Source organism: Crotalus tigris, unplaced genomic scaffold (assembly GCF_016545835.1).
Source record: "Crotalus tigris isolate CLP2741 ecotype Arizona unplaced genomic scaffold, ASM1654583v1 scf7180000018773.180596, whole genome shotgun sequence".
In the NCBI taxonomy this organism is placed as follows: domain Eukaryota; kingdom Metazoa; phylum Chordata; class Lepidosauria; order Squamata; family Viperidae; genus Crotalus; species Crotalus tigris.
The window spans coordinates 141488-165300 of NW_024097192.1; the positions used below are offsets into that span (position 1 = coordinate 141488).

Consider the following 23813-nt stretch of genomic DNA (forward strand, 5'->3'; position numbering starts at 1 on the left):
TCAGACTGGATTTGGCATTTTGTCTACCTATCGAGTCCTTACCCAGGACCTGGGATAGGCAGATGTAGATGTTTGATGGTATTACAGATATCGTCGCAGGATGGAAGCAGTTCCTAATAAGGCCGCCTTTTGCAATTGACTAATAGCGAATTTGTCAATGCCAATGGTGTTCAAGTGGTGCTCCAGTTGTTTTGGGATTGCACCCAAGGAGCCTATGACTATTGGTACTACCCTTGCTTGCTTTTGCCACAGTCTTTCTATTTCTATTTGTAGGTCTTTGTATTTTGTTATCTTCTCCAGTTCTTTCTCTTCTATTCTGCTGTCTCCAGGCACTGCCACGTCCACTATCCAGACTTTTTTGTCTTTCTTATCGACAATTGTTAAGTCTGGGGTGTTATGTTGCAGGTGCTTGTCTGTTTGAATTCTGAAGTCCCAGAGCAGTTTAATTTTATCATTTTCTATGACTTTCTCTATTTTATGATCCCACCAGTTTTTGCTTACAGGCAAATGATATTTTTTGCAGATCTTCCAATGCACCATTGTTGCTACTTTGTCATGCCGCTGCTTGTAATCAGTCTGTGCAATCTTCTTGCAACAGCTTACCAAGTGGTCCACTGTTTCTTCAGCTTCTTTGCATAGGCGGCACTTACTGTCTGTTGCTGTCTTCTCAATTTTGACTTTGTATGCATTTGTCCTTAAGGCTTGGTCTTGTGCAGCCAGAATTAGTCCCTCGGTCTCTTTCTTCAATTTTCCTGCTCTTAGCCATTGCCAGGTTTTATTATTATCTGCTTTCCCAGCTATTTTTTTCATGTATTGGCCATGTAGTGCTTTGTCTTCCCATGCCTCTATTCTGTTCTTCATTTGGTCTTTCTTGTAGGCCAGTTTGGTCTCTCCAGTAGTTAGTAAGCCTTCCTGATATACTAATTTCAGTGCATCTTCATCATTGTTCTTCAGATATTCTTCCAAAGCCATTTTTTCTTCTTCAACCATCTGATGTACTTGTAGCATTCCACGCCCACCTATTTGCCTTGGTAGATAAAGTCTATCAATGTCACTGCGTGGATGAAGGGCGTGATTCATTGTCATTATTTTTCTGGTCTGCCTATCCATTGCTTTTAGTTCTGCTTGAGTCCAGTCCACTATTCCAGCTGTGTACCTAATGACTGGGATTGCCCAGGTGTTGATTGCCTTTATGGTATTTCCTCCATTGAGTTTGGATTTTAAGATCTTCTTCACTCTCTTGATGTATTCACCTCTAATCTTTTTCTTGACTTCAGTGTGCTTGATGTTGTCAGCTTGAAGGATACCCAAGTATTTGTAGTACTCTTCCTCATCCAGACTCTTAATGTTATTTTCGTGGGGCATCTTGATTCCTTCAGTTTTCACTATTTTTCCTTGTTTGATAGTAAGTGTGGCACATTTGTCCAAGCCAAACTCCATTACAATATCTTGGCTATATATACGGACAGTGTTGAGCAGCGATTCTATTTCAGATGATGTTTTTCCATACAGCTTCAGATCATCCATGTAAAGGAGGTGGGATAGTCTAGCAGATGTTTTTGATGTTTGATAGCCATGTCCTGAGTTATTCAGTATTGTTGACAGAGGAAACAGTGCAATAACAAATAGTAATGGTGATAATGAATCTCCTTGAAATATTCCTCTCTTGATATTAACCTCTCCCAGCTTTCACCATTGATCTGCAACTGTGTCTTCCATTGTGCCATCGATTTTGCACAAATTTTCTGATGTTTCTACTGACTCCTGTTATTTCTAGGCACTTGATTATCCAATCATGTGGCAGAGAGTCAAATGCCTTTTTGTAGTCAATCCATGCTACATTCAGGTTGGTTTTCCTTCTCTTGCAGTTTTCCAAGATCATTTTGTCTATTAGGAGTTGATCTTTTGTTCCTCTGCTATTGGGGCGGTTTCCTTTCTGCTCAGGTGGAAAGAGATTGTTTTCAACTAGATGCTGTTGTACTGCATCAGCTACCACACCAGTTAGTAATTTGAAAGTTGTTGGTAAGCAGGTAATTGGCCTGTAGTTACCTGGTGTTGCCCCTTTTGCTGGATTTTTCATTATTAGGTAGGTTTTCCCAGTTGTTAGCCACTTTTCAATTTCTCCTCCTTGTAGTATATTGTTGAACTGCTTGGCAATGAGTGGGTGTATAACAGTTAGATGTTTCAACCAAAACCCATGCAGTTCATCTTCACCTGGTGCTGACCAATTTTTGATTTTCTTTGCTCTTTTTTCTACCATTTTTGTTGTTATTACTAGTTCTTTCATTTCAACTTCTGTTTTATTTGCATCCACCTCTTTTAACCAAGCCGCATCCTTGTTGTATTTCTTTGGGTTATCCCATATCTGCTTCCAGAACTGCACTGTTTCTTCCTTGTCAGGTACTGACTGATTCCTTGCAGTTTCTCCATTGATGGATTGGTAGAAACGTTTCTGATTGGATTGAAATTGGAGGTTCTGCCTATAGTTTGCAATTCGAGCTTCATATCTACTGATTTTCCTGGCTATAGCTGTTATTTGTTGCTTTATTATTTCCAGTGCTTCCTTGATCTTCCTTGTTTCTAAGTGGTATTTCTTGATTAGGTATTCTTTGGTCTTCTTGTTCTTCAGCTTCTTTTCTTTCATCTGTTCTAGCTTGCTTGCATGTGATCTTAACTTGCTGATCTTATTTTCTAGTCTAACCTTCCATTTTTGTGGTGCACTGTTTGTTTGTTTTTCTTTTTGTTGATTTTGCATCCCAGGTATTCTGTTATAACTGCAGCTGTGCTGTACATTAGTTGGTTTGTTTCTTGCAGTGAATTGGTGCTTATACTTGCTATTGCAGTATTTGCATCTTTTAATGCTTGTGCTAGCTGTTTCTTTGGAACAAGCTTCAATGCAGGCAGCCTTATTCTGTTGTTTTTGTGCTGTTCTAGATGCTCAATTATTCTTTGTTTCAATTCTTTTATTTCTTTAGTTAGAGGGTTTTGTTCTTTCTGAGGAAGAGGTGCCTGGTTTCCAAATGAGAACAGTTGTATATCTCTATTGGATTCTTTCACTGCCAACTCCCCCTGGTTTGCCTCTACATTCTGAATTACTTCTTGTAAGGCTTTGATTTCTTTGCCCTGGGTAAACCTTTGCAGTTCGTCCAATTCTGTTTCTGTACATACTTTATTTCGTGTTATAAATCGGCGTTGATCTGCTAGTCTCTGTTCTGTTATTTCTGATTCTGGATGCTGTTCTTTCCAGAATTGGTGCATTCGTGTTAGATATCCTCGTCTTGTTGGACTTGATCTGTAGTAACAGATCATTATTTCTTTGTTTTCCATCACTGTGTATCTGCGACGGGTAAACACCTTTTCTTCCAGTAGTTCTGCATCTGCTGGCCCTGGTTGCTCAGCCAACAGTCCTGAGTCCTGTAACCCATTTTTCACCAGATATCCAGGAACTCCAATATCTAGTGCGGACCTTGTTAACCCGGGCGACGTCCGAGCCGGTATGGCATTCTGAAATTTACATCTCACCATATTATATTATATTATATTATATTATATTATATTATATTATTATTATTATTATTATATGATTATGATTATGATTTAATTATCGCACAGTTCAGCCAGATGTTCAGACTGGATTTGGCATTTTTGTCTACCTATCGAGTCATCATCATCATCATCATCATCATTATTGACATAAGATATAAGATAACCTTTATCATCATTTTTTACTGTGGGGACACTGGCACACATTAAAATAAAGTTCTGTTGCCTGCTCTCAAAAGTGTGCACGAACATAACACACATATAAACATGCTACATACAACATATGGATGTACCTACGCCCTTATAAATACACATACATATTAATCACTGTCCATCTTGAATACATAGCGGAAAGAGAAAGTGTTAAAGAGCTCACAAGGTTGGTACTGTATGGAACAAAACTGCGACTGAATCTGGATGTTCTGCTTCGGGTACCACAGAGGCCCCCCCCCCCATCCCAGAAGGGAACAAGGAAAACAGTGGAGAGGATGTGTAGCATCCCAAACAATCTTGCAGACCCTGCTCAAGCAACACTTAATATGCCAGGGAGTGGATGGGAGGGAGGGACCTGCCAATCAACTTTTCTGCTGTCCTCACCACTCTCTGCATTGCCTTCCTGTCTGAAGCAGGCACACTTCCAAACCAGACTTTGCCCAGAAATCATAATAATTTTACTGTTTCTGATTCAACAAAACAAGAAAACGTGGTTCTTACCATACATGCTGTACTCCAGATATCAGCGGGTGTACTGTAACCGGCTCCTATTAAAACTTCAATCGATCTATATTGTCGGGTCTGGATATCTTCCGTAAAGTGTTTATGCTAAAAAAAAAAAAAAAAACAAACCCGGAAAAGACAGGCTTTTCATTACAAAACGCTCCAATTTCAGCTACGAGACCAAGTCGCAAAGTTGTAGACAATTTTTATTTAATTTTTTAAATTATTTTTTATTTTTCCAAACTCTCCCCCATACATATACCGTGATATTTATCAGATGTTAACATACATTCTTTTTACATTCATATATAAGATACTTTTAATAAAATGAAATAAATACATACACACGACTTCTGGTGTTGCTCGCCCATTTCCCCTTTCACTGTATCCACACTCCTTCTTCTCTACCTTCTTTCTCCCTTTCTTCTCTTCCCCTCTTCTTCCTCTCCTCTTCTCTTTCCTTCACCACTTCTCCTCACTTCTCCTCCTCCAACCTTCCTACTTCCTTCTCCCATCCTTTACTCTTTTCTCTCTCTTCTCCTTTCTTCCCTCTCATCCCTCTTCAGATACAATTCAGGGGTAATGGTTGTAGACAATTTTTTAACTACACTTACCACCCAGCAAGCATTGCCCAGGTCGGCAATTTTAACTCTAATTTTATCGGCGTTCCTCGGATCCAAAGGATTCACCAGCAAATCAGCAGCCCGAGTTTTCACTGTTAGGAAGGAAGAAATACAGAGTTAATATTCGGAGCGCGTAATCCAATATTCTTTTAAAGAAACGACAGTGGGGTAGAGCAAAAACAGCTGATGTCTTTGCCATCTTTAAAAAAAAAAAGAATTCAAAATATGCAGAACCATTTTTGTTTTTTAAAGGGATACACCAATTATTAGCCTAACGTGGTGTAAATTACGGTATCGAACACAATTTTTGAACGAGGCGAACAACCTAAATAATTGTCAGGGGAAAAAAAACCCTATGTAATAGAAGCTGAAGAAGCTTCTTGGATGAGAAGCGAAACGTCTTCAAAGAAAAACAAGGAGGCCCAGTTGCCTCCTTGGGATATCTCTCCAGAACAAACCACACACAGCAAAGTAAATTATTATATTTTTTATTATTCGGTTTAAAATACAATATATGCATACATTCAGAAGGATTGCAATTGGGGATTGTAGGACCCCCCCCCCGGGACGCCGCATCGGTCAAAAATACGTGCCAGCTGACAAGAGCTTAAATTTTGATCACGTGAAAGTAGCGGAAAGAGGCGTGTTGCTGCAATGGTTGTAACTGTGAAAAATGAACACAGCTCGCTTTTTTTTCAATGCCTTTGTAACTTGAAATGGTCCCTAAACCAGTGGTTCTCAACCTTTTTAATGCCACGACCCCCAACTGGTCGTAAGTCAAGGACTACTCAACCGGTCGTAAGTTGAGGACTACTCAACTGGTGCAGCACAGTTTGCAGAATGGGACTTTTGGCGGGCTCAGCAGGGCAGAGACAGCCTGGACAATTCCTATTGGCTTTTGAAAGCCAATAGAATTAGACTCTATTCAAGAGAGTCTATTGGCTTTCAAAAGCCAATAGAATAAAAGGGAGTAGCATAGCTAAGGAAAAGGGGGAAAAATGGCGGACTGCGTTGTTTGGGGACCCCCGTGAAATGGTCGTTCAACCCCAAATGGGGTCCCAACCCACAGGTTGAGAACCACTGCACTAAACAAATTCATTTGTAAAATTGCCCTGCAAATGCAAGACAACCAGTGATCTCAACCCTGAACATTTAGAGAAGAAACTGTAGATGAAAGAGTATAATCTATGAAAAAAGATTCCACAATAGTCTATCTCCCTGCCTATCTATCTGTCTGTCTGTCTGTCTGTCTGTCTGTCTATCTATCTATCTGTCTGTCTATCTATCTATCTATCTATCTATCTATCTATCTATCTATCTATCTATGTGTATCTATATCTATTTGTATCTCTATTTCTGTCTATCTCTGTGTGTATCTATCTCTCTCTTTCTGTGTAGCTATCTCTATCTCTGTATCTCTCTATCTCTCTAGATCTCTGTGTATCTATATCCATCCATCCATCCCTGTCTGTCTGTCTGTCTATCTATCTATCTATCTATCTATCTCCCTCCATCCATCTATATCTATCTATGTGTATCTATATCTATCTCTGTGTATCTATCTATTTCTGTCTATTTCTCTGTATCTATCTATCTATCTATCTATCTATCTATCTATCTCTTTCTGTGTAGCTATCTCTCTATGTATCTCTTCATCTATCTCTGTGTATCTATCTCTGTATCTCTCTATCTCTGTGTATCTATATCTATCTACCTATCTACCTACCTCTATCTATCTATCTATCTATCTATCTATCTATCTATCTATCTATCTATCTATCTGTGTGTGTCTCTATCTATATATTGCTCCATTTACAGTTGTGAGGAAACAATGATTTTCGAGATTTGTAAATATATTATTATACATTTAACGTAATCTGATTCTTAAGTGTACTGCTCAGCGGCTGAAAATTAGTTCACTCTTTGTCTTCTTCTCATTTCCCCTTCTGCTTTTATTCATTTCTGGATAAAAAGGGTGTGGATTACAGATGCCGTGGTTCAAGAAGGGTGAGTTGTGTGCTCTTAGAGGAGTTGCATGCTTGCAAAGGTCAGATGCTCCAGGAAGAAAAAAATGACAAAAAAAAAATCGCATTAACTTTATCCAAAGCTGGCTTTCCGGTTATCACTGCAGAAATAAAATGTTTTGGAAGCCGAGCTGCCATCGATCCCACTCATCTGATCCAACAGAGGAATGTGAAGCGAGTCCAAAAGCATTCAACGCCGTGATAAACCATATTTGCTGCTTCCCCCCCCCCCACATACACACTTTGGCTACTAATGTTCTAGGACTCCTGTCGCTTCTCATTTTCTTGTCTTGTTACCCATCAACAGATTGCTTCCTAGTTAATTTTGTCTCTTCAGTTTTCCAAGAATTCAGCTACTTTCTTGTTATCTCAGTGGAGATCTCGTACTGCAGTGGGCTAGAACAGTGGTTCTCAACCTTTTTAATGCCGCGACCCCCAACTGGTCGTAAGTCGAGGACTACTCAACCGGTCGTAAGTCGAGGACTACTCAACTGGTGCAGCACCGTTTGCAGAATGGGACTTTTGGCGGGCTCAGCAGGGCAGAGACAGCCTGGACAATTCCTATTGGCTTTTGAGAGCCAATAGAATTAGACTCTATTCAAGAGAGTCTATTCTATTGGCTTTCAAAAGCCAATAGAATAAAAGAGAGTAGCACAGCTAAGGAAAAAGGGGGGGGGAAATGGCGGACTGCGTTGTTTGGCGACCCCCGTGAAATGGTCGTTCGACCCCAAATGGGGTCCCGACCCACAGGTGGAGAACCACTGGGCTAGAAGGAAGTCAATATCCTTCAACCATTTATTCTGCAAAAGAAAAGAAAAAAAACACCCCCACCAAAATGTAATCTTATGGATCAGAGGTAATGAAAACGGACACAAATTTATAAAAAGGCATTCTCCCTTTGGCGGATTGTCAGGGCCCAAATTGTGCGACAGAGAACAATTGACACTTCTGCTGAACTAGACTCTGTGGCATCTAACATACGTGGGTATGTGCGTTGTTCTGTATTTATTTATTTATTTTTGTCACATTCATGCAGCGCCTATCGGAGGGGGTGGCCCTTTGGGAGCTGTAGGCAATGAAAATTTCATTTTAGTGTATGACGATTAGTGTATACGTTCAGAGTGACAACGAAGCTATTATTCATGTTTGTTAGTCACATATAATTATTCAACTGAGACATAGGTTTTCAGCCAGCTGGGTGTTCTGTTCTGTATTCTTCAGAGCAACATTATGCTTACCCCCAAAATATATGAGGAATATATGTTATGGTCTTCCAAGCCAAAATGTATCTATACATATGTTGTATGTAGTTATGTTTAAATGTGTGTTATGTATGTGTACACTTTGAGAGCAAGCAACTTCATTTGTAATGTGTGCCATTGTGTCCACAGTAAAAAAATGACAAGATTATTTTTTTTTCTTTCTTTCTTTCTTTTTCTTTCTCTTTCCTTTCTTTCTATATCATCTATCTATATCATCTATCTCTATCTATCTCTATCATCTATCTCTATCTATCTATCTATCTATCTATCTATCTATCTATCTATCTATCTATCTATCTATCTATATCTCTATCATCTATCTATCTCTATCTATATCATCTATCTCTATCTATCTATATCTATCTCTATCTATCTATTCTATCTATATCATCTATATCTATCTATCTATCTATCTATCTATCTATCTATCTATCTATCTATATCTCTATCATCTATCTATCTCTATATCATCTATCTCTATCTATCTATATCTATCTCTATCTATCTATTCTATCTATATCATCTATATCTATCTATCTATCTATCTATCTATCTATCTATCTATCTATCTATCTATCATCTATCTATCTATCTATCTATCTATCTATCTATCTATCTATCTATCTATCTATCATCTATTGTAACATTCTTAACTGACCCCCAATTCCTTTGCTATTAAAACACCACCTATTTCAAAGTTTAAGGCTAACAAAGCAATTGAAATGTGTTGAAAAGCAAGATCTTACCTATATTTCATGGTGGAATTTGAGAGCGAAGCTGAGATCAGTTTGAGTAGACAATGTGGCTTATTTAACTCTGTCCCAGTTGCTCATTTATGTGTCTCCGGCTCAATTCATTACAGGAACTTTAGCGGATAAATGCTTTGTCTTGCAAGGTCATTAAATGGAGAGGCTCATCAAAAGAATTTCAAGTTTTTTTTAATTACTGTAACAACCACAAAGTTGCATAAATCCGAAAGACATTCTTAGTCTTTATCCTGGTGTGGAATCGATGATTACAAATATTACAATTTGTTATCGGGGAAACGGTAGCAGCTAAGAGGATTTTTCCACCAACACACACACTGAGAAAGAGTACAACTCAAATTCCACAATTATCAATTAATTACGGGATAATGCTTCCGGTCCAGCTCTTTTTTTTCTTACTTTAAAATGGAAGGCACCGCTTCGTTGTTGTTGTTGTGTTGGAATGGAGGAACACAAATCCCTCCAAAATTATAATTAAACCATCAGAGAAGCATAGAAAAGAGAGCGGCGTTTTGGAATTAACTTATGCCTTTGTTGTGCTGTTTGACATTAAAGACAAGATTTATAGCCTTTAAGCCCCGCAGTGTTTCTCCACCTTGACAATTTTAAGGCATGTGGACTTCAACTCCCAGAATTCCACAGCCAGCAAATGCTGGCTGTGGAATTCTGGGAGTTGGAAGTCCACATGCCTTAAAATTGTCAAGGTGGAGAAACACTGCAAGGGAATACCAGCCTGTTTGGTATTATTGCAAAGGTCCCATTTTGCAAATGTACCTTTTTGGAAATGTGCCTCGTTTTGGAACTTCTGTTGAGATAAAACACGTAATCCGTATAATTTGGGGGTCTGTGTGTGTGTGTGTGTGTGTGTGTGTGTGTGTGTATCCAGTGTCAGTACTTGACCACCTCTATTACTGTATTCCAGAACCCTCAATATACACTGTAGTATCCTCAATGTAAGCCCAAAGTTTCCATTGCTGACGGAGACAGCTGTTAAGGGAATTTTGCTCCTTTTTACGACTTTTAGTAGGCGGTTAAGCAAAATTGGCTTCCTGCATTGACTTTGCTCGTCAGAAAGTCGCAAAAGGGGAATCACGTGATTCCGGGACGCTGCGACCGTCGTAAATATGAATCAGTTGCCAGTTGATCACCTGACCCTGGGGCTGATGCAACGGTTGTCAGTGTGGTTAGAATGCGGTACTGCAGGCTAATTCTGATGACTGCCCAAAGTAATATTCTGTAAGTCATGCGCCCTGGTGGCGCGGTGGTTAGAATGCGGTACTGCAGGCCACTTCGGCAGTTCGATCCTGACCGGCTCAAGGTTGACTCAGCCTTCCGTCCTTCCAAGGTCAGTAAAATGAGGACCCAAATTGTTGGGGGGCAACAGGCTGACTCTGTAAACTGCTTAGAGAGGGTTTTGTAAAGCCCTGTGAAACGGTATATATAAGTGCTATCGTTATAAGTTACTTTTTTCAGCGGCTTCGTAATTTCAAACGGTCAATAAATGAACGGTTGGAAATCGAGGGCTACCCGTACTCAAACGCTGAAAAGGTACAATGTTCACTTGACTTGATATTTACAACAAGGTGGATCTTCTCGATATATCAGAACAGAAATGTGAAACTCAAATCAATCAGAGGAAGGGACCTTGGAGGTCATCTAGTCCAACCCCCTGCTCAGGCAGGAAACCCTATACCATTTCGGACAAATGGCTGTCCAGTCTCTTCTTAAAAACTTCCAGTGTTGGCGCATTCACCGCTTCTGGAGGCAAGGAGTTCCACTGGTCAATTGTTCTAACTGTCAGGAAGTTTCTCCTTAGTTCTAGGTTGCTTCTCTCCTTGATTAGTTTCCATCCGTTGTTTCTTGTCCTGCCTTCAGGCGCTTTGGAGAATAGCTTGACTCCCTCTTCTTTATGGCAGCCCTGAGATACTGTAAGGCTGCTATCATGTCCCCCCCCCCATTCTTCTTTTCTCTAGACTAGCCATACCCACTTCCTGCCACCGTTCTTTATATGTTTTAGTCTCCAGGTCTTTAATTATCTTAATTGCTCTTCTTGGCATTTTTTTCCAAAGTCTCAACATCTTTTTTGTGATCTCAGAGAAAAATACACAGACTTGTCATAAAAATGTACATTCCTCTAAACCAGTGGTTCTCAACCTTTTTATATGGCGACCCCGGTCATAAGCAGGCGGCGCACATGCGCGGCGCTGCCCCCTGCGTGGCACGCATGCGCGGCGCAACCCTGTGCGGCGTGCATGCGCGGGGCTGCCCCTGTGCGGTGCGCATGCGCTGCGCCTGCGCCGCCCCCTGCGTGGCGTGCATGCGCGGCGGCGCCCCATGCGCCACCCCCTGTGCGGCATGCATGCGCAGCGGCGCCCCATGCGCCGGCTGACGAAAAAAATGGCGGATCGCATTGTTTGGCGACCCCCGTGAAATGGTCGTTCGACCCCAAATGGAGTCGCGACCCATAGGTGGAGAACCGCTGCTCTAAACAAATTAGCGGTGGATCACAATCACGTGTTCCTTCAGTTGTAAAAGAGGGAGAAACGGAGCACCCCAAACTCTCACTTAGAGAAATGACACTTAACTTGCACAGAGGACGCTCTGTGAAACTGGGCGCAACCGGGCGCGAGTAATAGTAGCATGGGAAGAGTATCACTAGTAACAGTTACGACATGCTCCCCCAAAATTGACAGATCTAACACGATTTAATTTTAAACCAATATGCCACGTCGCTTCTGGGTATCCTTATTGTTTCAAGATCAGCTGTTCTGTGGATAAAGGCAGTCCTCAACTTATGACCGCAACGGAGCCCAAAATTTATGTTGCTAAGCAAGACAGTGGTTGAGTGAGCTTTGCTCCGATTTACGCCCTTTAGGGACACAGTTGTTAAATGGACAACTGCAATTGTTAAGTTGGCTTCCTCATTGGCTTTGCTTGTTGAGACGGTCGCCAAAGGGAATCACATGACCCTGGGGCACTGCGACCGTCATAAACATGAGTCAGTTGCCAAGGATCTGATTTTTTTTATCATGTGACCAGCGAGGGGCTGTAACGGTCTTAAGTGTGAAAACAGTAGTAAGTCACCTTTTTTCTGTGCCGTTATAACTTCACTAAACAAACTGTTGTTACGTTGAGGACTATTTGCATTGTGCTAAAGACAAAAAGGCATTTGAGGCGCCCTATAGTCATTATACAGTTTTCACTTCTACCCAAAGCAATGTTTTGACACAAAAAGAGTGCACACCACCACACCAAACAACAGCAAAGTAAGCACTCTGCAGGGTGAGCTTTGACAACGCACAAATTTGGTTGATGTTGCCCTATTCCTATTCTTTCTTTTTGCATTAAGCCTGAGCGAACCCTCCTGGCAAATAGATGGGGAAGAAATGGAGGTAGTGACAGATTATATCTTCCTGGGCTCCAAGATCACCTCAGATGGGGACTGCAGCCAAGAAATTAAAAGACGCTCCTGGGGAGGAAAGCTATGGCAAATCTAGACAGCATACTAAAAAGCAGAGACATCACCCTGCCAACAAAAGTGCGCATAGTCAAGGCCATGGTTTTCCCAGTTGCGATGTAGGGCTGTGAAAGTGGGACCATAAGAAAGGCTGAGCGCCAAAGAATGGAGGCCTTTGAACTCTGGGGCTGGAGAAGACTCCTGAGAGTCCCCTGGACTGCAAGGCGATCCAACCAGTCAGTCCTGGAGGAGATCAACCCCGACTGCCCTTTAGAAGGCCAGATCCTGAAGTTGAAACTCAAGTACTTTGGCCACCTAATGAGAAGGAAGGACTCACTGGAGAAGGGCCTAATGCTGGGAAAGATTGAGGGCAATAGAAGAAGGGGACGACGAAGAATGAGATGGCTGGATGGAGTCACTGAAGCAATAGGTGTGAACTTAAATGGACTCCAGAAGATGGTAGAGGACAGGAAGACCTGGAGGAACATTGTCCATGGGGTCACGATGGGTTGGACACGACTTCGCATTTAACAACAACAACCCTCTCAATTCCTGGCAAATAGATGGGGAAGAAATGGAGGTAGTGACAGATTATATCTTCCAGGGCTCCAAGATCACCACAGATGGGGACCGCAGCCAAGAAATTAAAAGATGCTCGCTCCTGGGGAGGAAAGCTATGGCAAATCTAGACAGCATACTAAAAAGCAGAGACGTCACCCTGCCAACAAAAGTGCGTATAGTCCAGGCCATGGTTTTCCCAGTTGCAATGTATGGCTGTGAAAGTTGGACCATAAGAAAGGCTGAGCGCCAAAGAATTGAGGCCTTTGAACTATGGTGATGGAGAAGACTCCTGCGAGTCCCTTGGACTGCAAGGCGTTCAAACCGGTCAGTCCTAGAAGAGATCAACCCCGACTGCTCTTTAGAAGGCCAGATCCTGAAGTTGAAACTCAAGGACTTTGGCCACCTAATGAGAAGAAAGGACTCCCTGGTTTGGGTCATGAAACATCTGCAAGAAAACCACCCAGCTCAGAGAGCAGCAAGGATCCTTCAGAAGAAGCAACTTCACCGAGAGTTTCCGGAACGGTTAAGATCACGGTTAATGGTCACAGTAACGAAAATGCTTACGTTTTGGCAAGTCTCCGGTGCTAGATGCTGAAACCGTCCTGCTCCTGTCGTGGGATGGAGTGCTTCCGTCTCTTTCGGTTACGGTCGACTCTTCAGAAACCGCCAAACCACAAGCGATGGAATCTAAAGCTCCGGGGAACGCCGAAGCGGAGAATTCCGAATATTGTGATTCTGGAATGTTATGACGTCCGTTTGGCAATTCGCCATTAAATTGTTCGTAAGAGCTGCTGTAGCTGTACTCGCTTTTCGCGTCGGGCGCATCGAGGTTATATTGCTCGGCATTCGGGCCTTCTTCCTCCTCCTCCTCTTCCTCTTCCTCTTCCTCCTCAATCTGCTCTTCCAGGGAGAAAGGGCCATCTATAATGTGGCCATTGGTTTTGGGAGATTCTATCCAAGCGGGATCCGCGGACTCTGAATTGGCCAGTTCTTGTTCCAGGTCCTCGTCCTTCTCCGTGTCTTTTTCTTTTTCCGTGTCGTCTTTCTCGTCTTGGTCTTCTGTGTCTCCTGAGGGATACAAAGAATAGAATTCTTTTTTTAAAAAAAAAACCAATTTTATTGTTTTTTTTAATTTTTAGGACAAAGTGCTCAAGACACACCGTGGTGTTAGGGTAGTCAAACATCCAAAGGCAAAACATATATACGTAATTCAATCAATACATCAAGTAGTCCCTCTCTTTTTCCCTTAAGTAACATAATTTATTTAAAATAGTCCCATTCTAGCTTAAATTTATTCAACCTAGACCTGTTTTTAAAGCTTTATAAATTGACACTACCATAATCAAATTAACTTTCAGTACAAACATTATCAATTCGGGTATCCCTTCCAAATATGTTCCAGTTCCTTAATTTTATCACAAATCTTATTTATTTCTTCTTCCACTAATATCCCTTATTTAAAATGAAATATTAATCTATCCTATACGTATCTAATCCATCCATCAATCAATCTCTTTAAGCTGGCAGAATAAAATCAGACCTTAAATCATTTCCATCCATTAAACAGAATTCAAATTTCATCCAATTAATTGTCGTGACTAATAACATCCATGTTATCAAACAAACCAATCTTCTTATTAGATTAACTCCACATTACATAATGATTTTCTTACAAGTAAACCTATCGTTCTAAAACAGTGGTTCTCAGCCTTTTTTTTCTGGTGACCCCGGTCATAAGGACGCGCCGCGCATGCGCGGTGACGCCCCCATGCGCGGCACGCATACGCGGCGACACCCCCATGGGCGGCAGCGCCCATGCGCAACGTGCATGCGCAACGATGCCCCATGCGCGGCCCACATGTGCGGTGGCGGCCCATGCGTGGCGCACATGCGTGACGGCACCCCATGCGTGGCGCACATGCGTGGCGGCACCCCATGCGTGGCGTGCATGTGCAGTGGCGCCCCATGCATGGCAGGCATGCGCGGCATGGCGCGCATGCGCGGTGCCGCCAGCTAAAAAAATGCCGGATCGCGTTGTTTGGCGACCCCCGTGAAATAGTCGTTCGACCCCAAATGGGGTCGCGACCCACAGGTTGAGAACCGCTGTTCTAAAAGAACACATAAAGAATAGAATTCTTCATTGCCCATCTGGTTGGACACACAAGGAAATTGTCTCCGGTTTGTAAGTGTACGTAGAAGTAATAGCGATCATCATGATGATAAACAACGTGAAATGCATTCATCATGAATCGTAAAATACAACACATTCATCATAAATTGTGCACTTAGTGATAGTCATAGAGCACTGGCTAAGAAAAACATAAATCATACTAGGACAGGGGTCCCCAACCCCAGTCCGTGGATCGGTACCGGGCTGCGACATGCCAGCAACCAGTCCGCACAGACGAGCAAATACTCTAGGGCACAGGTCGGCAACCTGCGGCTCCGGAGCCGCATGCGGCTCTTTGAGCCTTCCCCTGTGGCTCCCAGCCTCCTCTGCCATTTGCAGAGAGAGACAGAGACAGAGAGAGGCAATTGCGCTTCCCTGCTTCTCTCTCTCTCTCTCTCTCTCTCTGTGTGTGTATGTGTGTGTGTTTTGTGTGTGTGTGTGTGTGTGTGTATATGTGTAAAAGAGAGTGCACTCACATTGTTCTCTGAGGAGCTGAAAAGCTTTCTGGGCGGAGTTCCTCCCTTTGCTGCGTCTCTGCAGGAAACAGGAAGGGCAGGAGAGAGCTAGCTAGCCCAGCTAGGCTGACTCAGGAATTCTGGGAGTTGAAGTCCATGAGTCATAAAAGAGACGAGGTTGCCTACCCCTGAGATTGTTGAAGAACAACTTGAAGCTTGCCAGGTGAGCAGCAGAGGGGGGGGGAGAAAGAGAGAGAGAGAAAGAGAGAGAGAGAGGGAGGGGGAGAGAGAGAGGAAAGAGAGAGAAAGAAAGAGAGTGGGGGAAGAGGAGTGGCAGACCAAGGGCAGAGAGGGAGGGAGGGAGAGAGACAGAGAGAGAGAGACCCTTTTGACATCTAAAATGAAGATAACACTACATATATCCTTTTTTTACCTGTGTGTGTAATTCTCTTAAAGCATTCTCTCGGTGATCATTGTTTTAATAGTATGGATATTCCCAAGAGTCATATTTTTACTTTTATTTTTAATGTGTGTGTGTGTGTGTGTGTATACACATACACATACACAAACACTCTCTCTCTCTCTCTCTCTCTCTCACACACACACACACACACACACACACACACACACACACACACACCTATAATAAAGATAAAAAAGGATATATGCAGTGTTATCTTCATTTTAGATATCAAAAGGGTTTTGCGGCTCCCAGTGTTTTGTTTTTGGTGGGAAACGGGTTCAAGTGGCTCTTTGAGTGTTTTGGGTTGCCTACCCCTGCTCTAGGGTCTGTAAATTGTTGCACACATTATGTACACAGTTAGTCAACAGTCATCTTGAATTGCGTCCCAACCTTAATTCAATCAATCAGAATAGAGCTGGAAGGGGCGTTGGAGGTCTTCTAGTCCAGCCCCCTGCTGAAGCCGGAGACCCTATATCATTACTAGATTACTACATTTAGTAATTGCTAACATCAAGCCGAGTAATTTGACTTTATGGAAGCTATATCTATAATTTCTTCATATTTGGTACTAAATATAGATATATCATTATACACATTCAGGGTCTTTACCCTCAGATGCCTGTAAGTGATGGAGAACAGGGGCCTTCAACCCCCGGTCCGTGGACCGGTACCGGGCCACGGCGTGCCAACAACCGGTCCACACAAACAAGCAAAGCCCCATCCACGGCATGGAGGCAGCACACAAAACCACGCACCCTCCAGTCCATGGAAAAACCTCTCTCCACGGAACTGGTCCCTGGTGCCCAAAAGGTTGGGGACCTCTGTACTAGGATAGTTAAAAAAAAAAAAAGCAATATAAATTGTTAGATACCAGCAGCAAAGTTATAGTCAGAAGAAGAGGATAGGTAGGAAAGATGTAGTAATACAGCTTTACTAAGTCGTTTGACAGTAGTTGTTAAACAGAGCGATGGCAAGGGAGGGAGAAAGATACTACGTGTTAAAAACATCTTTTAAAATGCTACTTTTCAAGGCCGGATCCAAAATACAGGCAGTCCTCCACTTACGATCACGAGCCCCCCATTTCTGTGACTAAACGAGCACATTTGGTCAAGTGAGTTTTGCCCCGTTTTACGACATTTCTTGCCGCAGCTGTAAAGCGAACCGCCGCAATTGTTAAGTAACGTGGTTGTTAAAGTTGATAGAAAAGGGGATCCCATGACCCCAGGACACTGTGACCGTCGTAAATAGGAGCCAGTTGACAAGCATTTGAATCATTTGGGTCACATGAGGGGGACTGTAGTGAAGGATTGCCTGCGCTGCTCGGCTAACGGAGAAAAACCTGTCCTGCGTATAGAAATATGCATTTAATGCAATGGTTCTCAACCTTTTTAATGCCGCGACCCCCAACCGGTCGTAAGTCGAGGACTACCCAACCGGTTGTAAGTCGAGGACTTTCCCTGCCCGGGAGCGCCACACATGTGTGATGCCGCCCCCTGCGCCAGCCGAGGCGTAGCTGGCAAGCGGCAGAGATGGTGCAGGCCGACCACTGGCTGGGCCACCAGCTGGCCCAGCCCAAGGGAGGTAAGGCACCCGCCGGGCCCCACACGCGCCAGCAACCCTCCCTGCGCCCGCCGGCCTCCCACCTCCCACCCCTGGCCCTCTTTTCCTTACATTTTTAGTAGTTGCTCAGCAGGGAGGGGTGGAAACTTCCAGACAGCTCGCCTTCGCTGCAGACAACTTGCAGCACCGTTTGCAGAATGGGACTTTTGGCGGGCTCAGCAGGGCAGAGACAGCCTGGACAATTCCTATTGGCTTTTGAAAGCCAATAGAATTAGACTCTATTCAAGAGAGTCTATTCTATTGGCTTTCAAAAGCCAATACAATAAAAGGGAGTAGCACAGCTAAGGGGGAAAAAAATGGCGGACTGCGTTGTTTGGCGACCCCCATGAAATGGTCGTTCGACCCCAAATGGGGTCCCGACCCACAGGTTGAGAACCACTGGATTAGAAGATTAGATAGATACAGATAGATAAATTAGATAGGTAGATAGATAGATAGATAGATAAGCTAGATGATAGATTGATAGATAGCTTAGATAGATAGATAGATAGGTAGGTAGGTAGGTAGGTAGGTAGGTAGGTAGGTAGGTAGGTAGGTAGGTAGGTAGGTAGGTAGATAATCTAATTGTACTAATTATACTTCTGATTTGGTTGCTAAAAATGTTACTTTAAATCCCATTAGTTAAAGGTAAATTATTGAAGAAAATAATTTATGACTGTCATTTAGTCATCTGAATATTACTGAAATGTTGTTACCGTTACAAATGAAAGCAAATATACGTGTTCCAGGATAATGTTGCAGGATCCAGCCTGGACAATTCCAATCGAATTAGACTCTATTCAAGAGAGTCTATTCTATTGGCTTTCAAAAGCCAACAGAATAAAAGGGAGTAGCACAGCTAAGGAAAAGGGGGACAAAAATGGCGGACTGCGTTGTTTGGCGACCCCCGTGAAATGGTTGTTCGACCCCAAATGGGGTCGCAACCCACAGGTGGAGAACCGTTGATTTAATGCATAATAAATAGATGGGGTTAAGAAACTAACTCACCATCTTCTTCGTTCCCAGGTTCTTCGTCTGCCACTTCCTCTAACTCTACAGTTTTTAGTTTAACTTCGGGATGGTACCCGTCCTCTTGTTTGTTGGACGGAGTAGTAGAGGTTACATTTTCTTCTGTTTTTTTCCTCTCCGCTTCTCGCTCCAGTTCCTCTATTTCCTGCAAACGTTTTTCTAGCAGCTCGGCCTGCCTCTTTTGCTTTTTTTTTAGTTTCTTCTTTTTATTTTTAGATATCTTTCCGATCTGGAAGGGGAAAACAGGAAAGAAAAAAAAAACCATCACAAATTAGTCTGGAATCACACAAGACAATTAGTTTGTTAGGTGTCGCTAATCTGCTGATGTTGCATAGATTAGTGATGGAGAGCCTATTACCCCTTCCTGTACGAAAACGCTGGAATCCTAAAAAGCTAATTTTCAGATACAAATCTCTTTTGTTTTTGTGGAATAAAAAAACAAGCTTAATATGCGACGCGGCCGTTTGCTTACCTGCTATCAACCAGCTTAAATCCATTTTTTCCAAACCATCTGCAAAAATCTGTCTGATAAAAAATACAGTCCAACAGTCAAAGCAACCTCACAATGGGAATACCGTTTGGTGTAGTTCTAGTCCAGGGGTCTTCAAACATGGCCCTTTGATGACTTGTGGACTTCAACTCCCAGAATTCCTCAGCCAGCCTCCATTTTGTTTGTTAGATTTAAGACAGGGGTCTTCAAACTTGGCCCTTTGATGACTTGTGGACTTCAACTCCCAGAATTCCTCAGCCAGCTCCATTTGTTTGTTAGATTTAAGACAGGGGTCTTCAAACTTGGCCCTTTGATGACTTGTGGACTTCAACTCCCAGAATTCCTCAGCCAGCCTCCATTTGTTTGTTAGATTTAAGACAGGGGTCTTCAAACTTGGCCCTTTGATGACTTGTGGACTTCCCAGAATTCCTCAGCCAGCCTCCATTTTGTTTGTTAGATTTAAGACAGGGGTCTTCAAACTTGGCCCTTTGATGACTTGTGGACTTCAACTCCCAGAATTCCTCAGCCAGCCTCCATTTTGTTTGTTAGATTTAAGACAGGGGTCTTCAAACTTGGCCCTTTGATGACTTGTGGACTTCAACTCCCAGAATTCCTCAGCCAGCGTGCCTGGCTGAGGAATTCTGGGAGTTGAAGTCCACAAGTCATCAAAGGGCCAAGTTTGAAGACCCCTGTTCTAGTCCCACCTTAGCCATGAAAGCCAGCTGGGTGACTTTGGTATTTGTGTGTGGGGAAAATAGGAGGAAGGAGTATCGTCTGTGTTTGCCACCCTTGAGTTATTAGTAAAGCTAATAAAGGCAGGATACAAATAAAATTAACAAAGATTTATCTGTGGCCTCAAAAATAATAAAATAAAATAAAATAAAATAAAATAAAATAAATAATGAAATAAAATAATAATAAAATAAAATAAAATATATAAAAAATAAATTAAAATAAAATAAACTAACATAAAATAAAATCTAAACTAAACTAATAAAATAAATAAAATATAAAATAAAATCTAAACTAAACTAAAATAATAAAAGAAAATAAAGAAAACAAAATAAAATCTAAACTAAAGTAAACTAATAAAATAATATACACTAAAATAAAATCTAAACTAAAATAAAATAAAATCTAAACTAAACTAATAAAATAAAATAAAATAAAAAACTAAACTAAACTAAACTAAACAAAATCTAAACTAAACTAAAATAAAATCTAAACTAAACTAAACTAAAATAAAATAAAAACTATATTAAAATAAAGTAAGTGTGCAGTATGGGGGCATAAAAGTTATTTTTACCCCACATCGTAGAATGTCGTGTTCTGAAGCTTTTGGGTAGCTACTGCCCATTAAAACTTAATATGGAGTCTTTCCTACAAAATATACCCAGTTCCCACTCAGAGGTTAGTTTCCTGGAATGGGCCAGCTGGAATGTACCATTTTGCAGCCATCAAAAGCAGGACGTAGGATGCTGTTTCAATCTGCCTTTTTTTTTTAAATTTCATGTTAAGAATGCATTGTTTAAGAAATGCATGGTGGAGAGCTCGGTAGCTATCAGAACGGACGGTCTCATCTTAAATTTCCCATTATAAATGCAGCTACTAAATCTATTTCGGCATTTAACTGATCCCACCTAAAACGCTGCCAGTTTCCATTATATTGTGACCATCGATATAAATTAGCAAAGCTATAAAGCTGAAGGAAGGCTGTTAAAAATCGCACTGAAGTCAACGTTGAGGGTGAAAAGGGGGGGGGGACGACACAGAGCACGGTGTATCTTTCTATACAGAAATAAATCCAATAAAGGCAACCGCTATAAAAATTCCCTACATGGTCTTATTAAAAAATGTGCTAAGCTAGTGAGATCCCTTCTTTCTTTCTTTTTTCCCACCAACCGTTGTTGAAATTTTCCCTTGCTTCGCAAGCAATTTGTCACGAATTATGGAAATTTCATCTTTGAAGAAAAATATGTTGCATAGCTGCTATTTTGGGCGAGTGGCATTTTAATGCTTAACTGCAGACAGGAATGTAGCCTTCACAGCCACACCAGAAGAAGCAAGCTATTATACACACCACACATGCAATAAAAATTCAAGGAAGGAAGGATGGGATAAATGACTTTCTCCAAAATAACCCTCTGGGTCCTGTCAAGTCTCCCCACCTATTTGTGCAGAGGAAACATATACAGGTCGTCCTCAATTTACAACAGTTCGTTTAGCGACCTTTCCAAGTTACAAGGCACGGGGAAAAAATGGCTTACGACCATTTTTTATCGTTTTAACTGTTGCCACATCAATCCCCAGGGTCACGTGAACAAAATTCAGATGCTTGGAAACTTGTATGTATTTACGACGGTTGCAGGCTCACATGATCCCCTTTTGGGACATTCTGACAAATAAAGCCAATGGGGGAAGCCAGAATCACTTAACAACCGTGTGACTAATTTAACAACTGCAGTGATTCACTTTAACAAATGTGGAAGGAAAATCGTAAAACAGAGCAAAACTCATTTAACAAAGGTCTCATTTAGCGACAGAATTGTTGGGCTCCACTGAGGTCGTAAGCTGAGGACTACCTGTGCTTGGTGGTTTTATTTAAGCTAAGGGGCATAACATGTTTTAAAATCCAGTGGCAAATATAACGCATGGTGAATGTTATGCAGAAGACTTGACGTCAGATAACATTTAAAATGTTTTTATCTTTCAACCATCGAAACAAAAGAATCAGGTACGTAATAACAATAATGTGACAGTACTTACAGGCTTTTGTTGTGGGGCAGTGCTCACTAAAAAATAAAATAAGAGACAGCCAGAGTCACATTTAGGAATATTCAAGTGTATGTTTAAAAAAATAGCAAACAATGGATATAAGACTCAGCCAGAGACAAATTCCTTGTGTGTCCGATCACACTTGGCCAATAAAGAATTCTATTCTGTCCTGTTCTGTTCTATTCTGTATTTGTATTCTCTATTCTATATCCTATTCTCCCATCTATCCTGCTTGGATCCCAATGTTCCTAGCCAAGCAACAATCCATTCCAAACTCTGTTCTCCTTCCAGAAAAACCTGAGACGTTCAGTCACAGGATGACAACATTATTACAGGCCGAGAGAGATTTCTATATATTGCCCAGGTAGAACTGGAACGTTCAATCCAGCTTCAAACCTGTTCAAAGAATGAACTAGGATGCGCAAATAAAGGTGTTGGGAAATGTTTTGACCTCTCTAACAAAGTTAAATGAATGGAATGGAATGGAATAGAATAGGAAATAATAGGAATAGAATAGAATAGAATAGAATAGAATAGAATAGAATAGAATAGAATAGAATAGAATAGAATAGAATAGAATAGAATAGAATAGAATAGAATAGAATATAGGAATGAAGAATAGAATGGAATGGAATGGAATGGAATAGAATAGAATAGAATACAATAATGAAGAATAGAATAGAATAGAATAGAATAATGAAGAATAGAATAGAATAGAATAGAATAGAATAGAATAGAATAGAATAGAATAGAATAGAATAGAACAGAAAATATGGAACAGAACGGAACAGAACAGAATAGGAATTCAAATGGAATGGAATAGGGAACAGAATAGGGAACAGAACAGAACGGAACAGAGCAGACAACCTTTATTGTCATTTTTTACTGGCACACATTAAAAATGAAATTTTGTTGTTTGCTCTCTCCAAAGTGTACACATACATAATACACATTTAAGCATGCTATATACAACATATGTATAAACCTACGCCCTTATGTATAAATATAAATATTAATCGTGTGTGTGTGTGTGTGTGTGTTAAAAGAAATACACTCTTCTTCCTTTCGTATGGCAAAGTGGCTGAAAATTTACACGTTCCCATTAAGTGCCTTTAAAACGTATTATCATTCCCATTAAGCAAAATCGACCCAGGGTTATTACACCATGGCTTGCTGAAAACACGAAATTTTAAACTCTACCTGCGGAGCCAGAGGGAGGAGGGGCTCCTGCTTTCTGCCACTCAGTAGCTTCCGCCGCCATTCTCCGCACGTAGGTGTCATCTACACACATCAAGATGTTTTCTGGTTTGATATCCGTATGAATGATCTTACATTTGCTGTGGAGGTAATCTAAACCCTGCAATACCTGATTACAAAATATTCAGATGGAGAATAAGGGCATTACCATCAAAAACAGCCACGCGGGTCAGGATTCAACAGTTTTAGCACCAACAGGAGTTTATTCCTAGCCTTCCAGATGTTGCTTAATTTCAGCATTACGAATAGGGCGACATTAAAAAAAAAAAATTCCCCAAAGTAATATTCTGAAAATCATGAGCCCTGGTGGTTAGAATGCGGTACTGCAGGCCACGTCTACAGTTCGATCCTGACTAGCTCAAGGTTGACTCGGCCTTCCATCCTTCCGAGGTTGGTAAAATGAGGACCCAGATTGTTGGGGGCCATAGGCTGATTCTGTAAACCACTCAGAGAGAGCTGTAAAAGCACTACAAAGCAGTATATAAGTCTAAGTGCTAGTGCTATGCCTGTATTAAATGCTATGTAAGACTGGCTGAGACAAGCACAACGTCATTTCATGTACTGCTACATGTTGTAACATGCAGTTTTTCGGCTATTAAGAATAATGTCAGTAACTAATTG

At 41.5% G+C, this 23813-nt stretch overlaps 1 protein-coding gene across 1 annotated transcript in view; it reads right to left on the minus strand.

Annotated features, from left to right (window-relative positions):
• The window catches only part of LOC120313721 (SRSF protein kinase 2-like), a gene marked incomplete at its 5' end in the record, with an annotated part of 52330 nt that overhangs the window by 15361 nt on the left and 13156 nt on the right, over window positions 1-23813 (minus strand). The window contains 6 exons of the mRNA XM_039355901.1: window positions 4258-4365; window positions 4875-4975; window positions 13519-14022; window positions 18650-18899; window positions 21927-21952; window positions 23136-23301. Of these exons, the coding sequence (XP_039211835.1) occupies window positions 4258-4365; window positions 4875-4975; window positions 13519-14022; window positions 18650-18899; window positions 21927-21952; window positions 23136-23301 (1155 nt within the window). The remainder of the gene's footprint in view (window positions 1-4257; window positions 4366-4874; window positions 4976-13518; window positions 14023-18649; window positions 18900-21926; window positions 21953-23135; window positions 23302-23813) is intronic.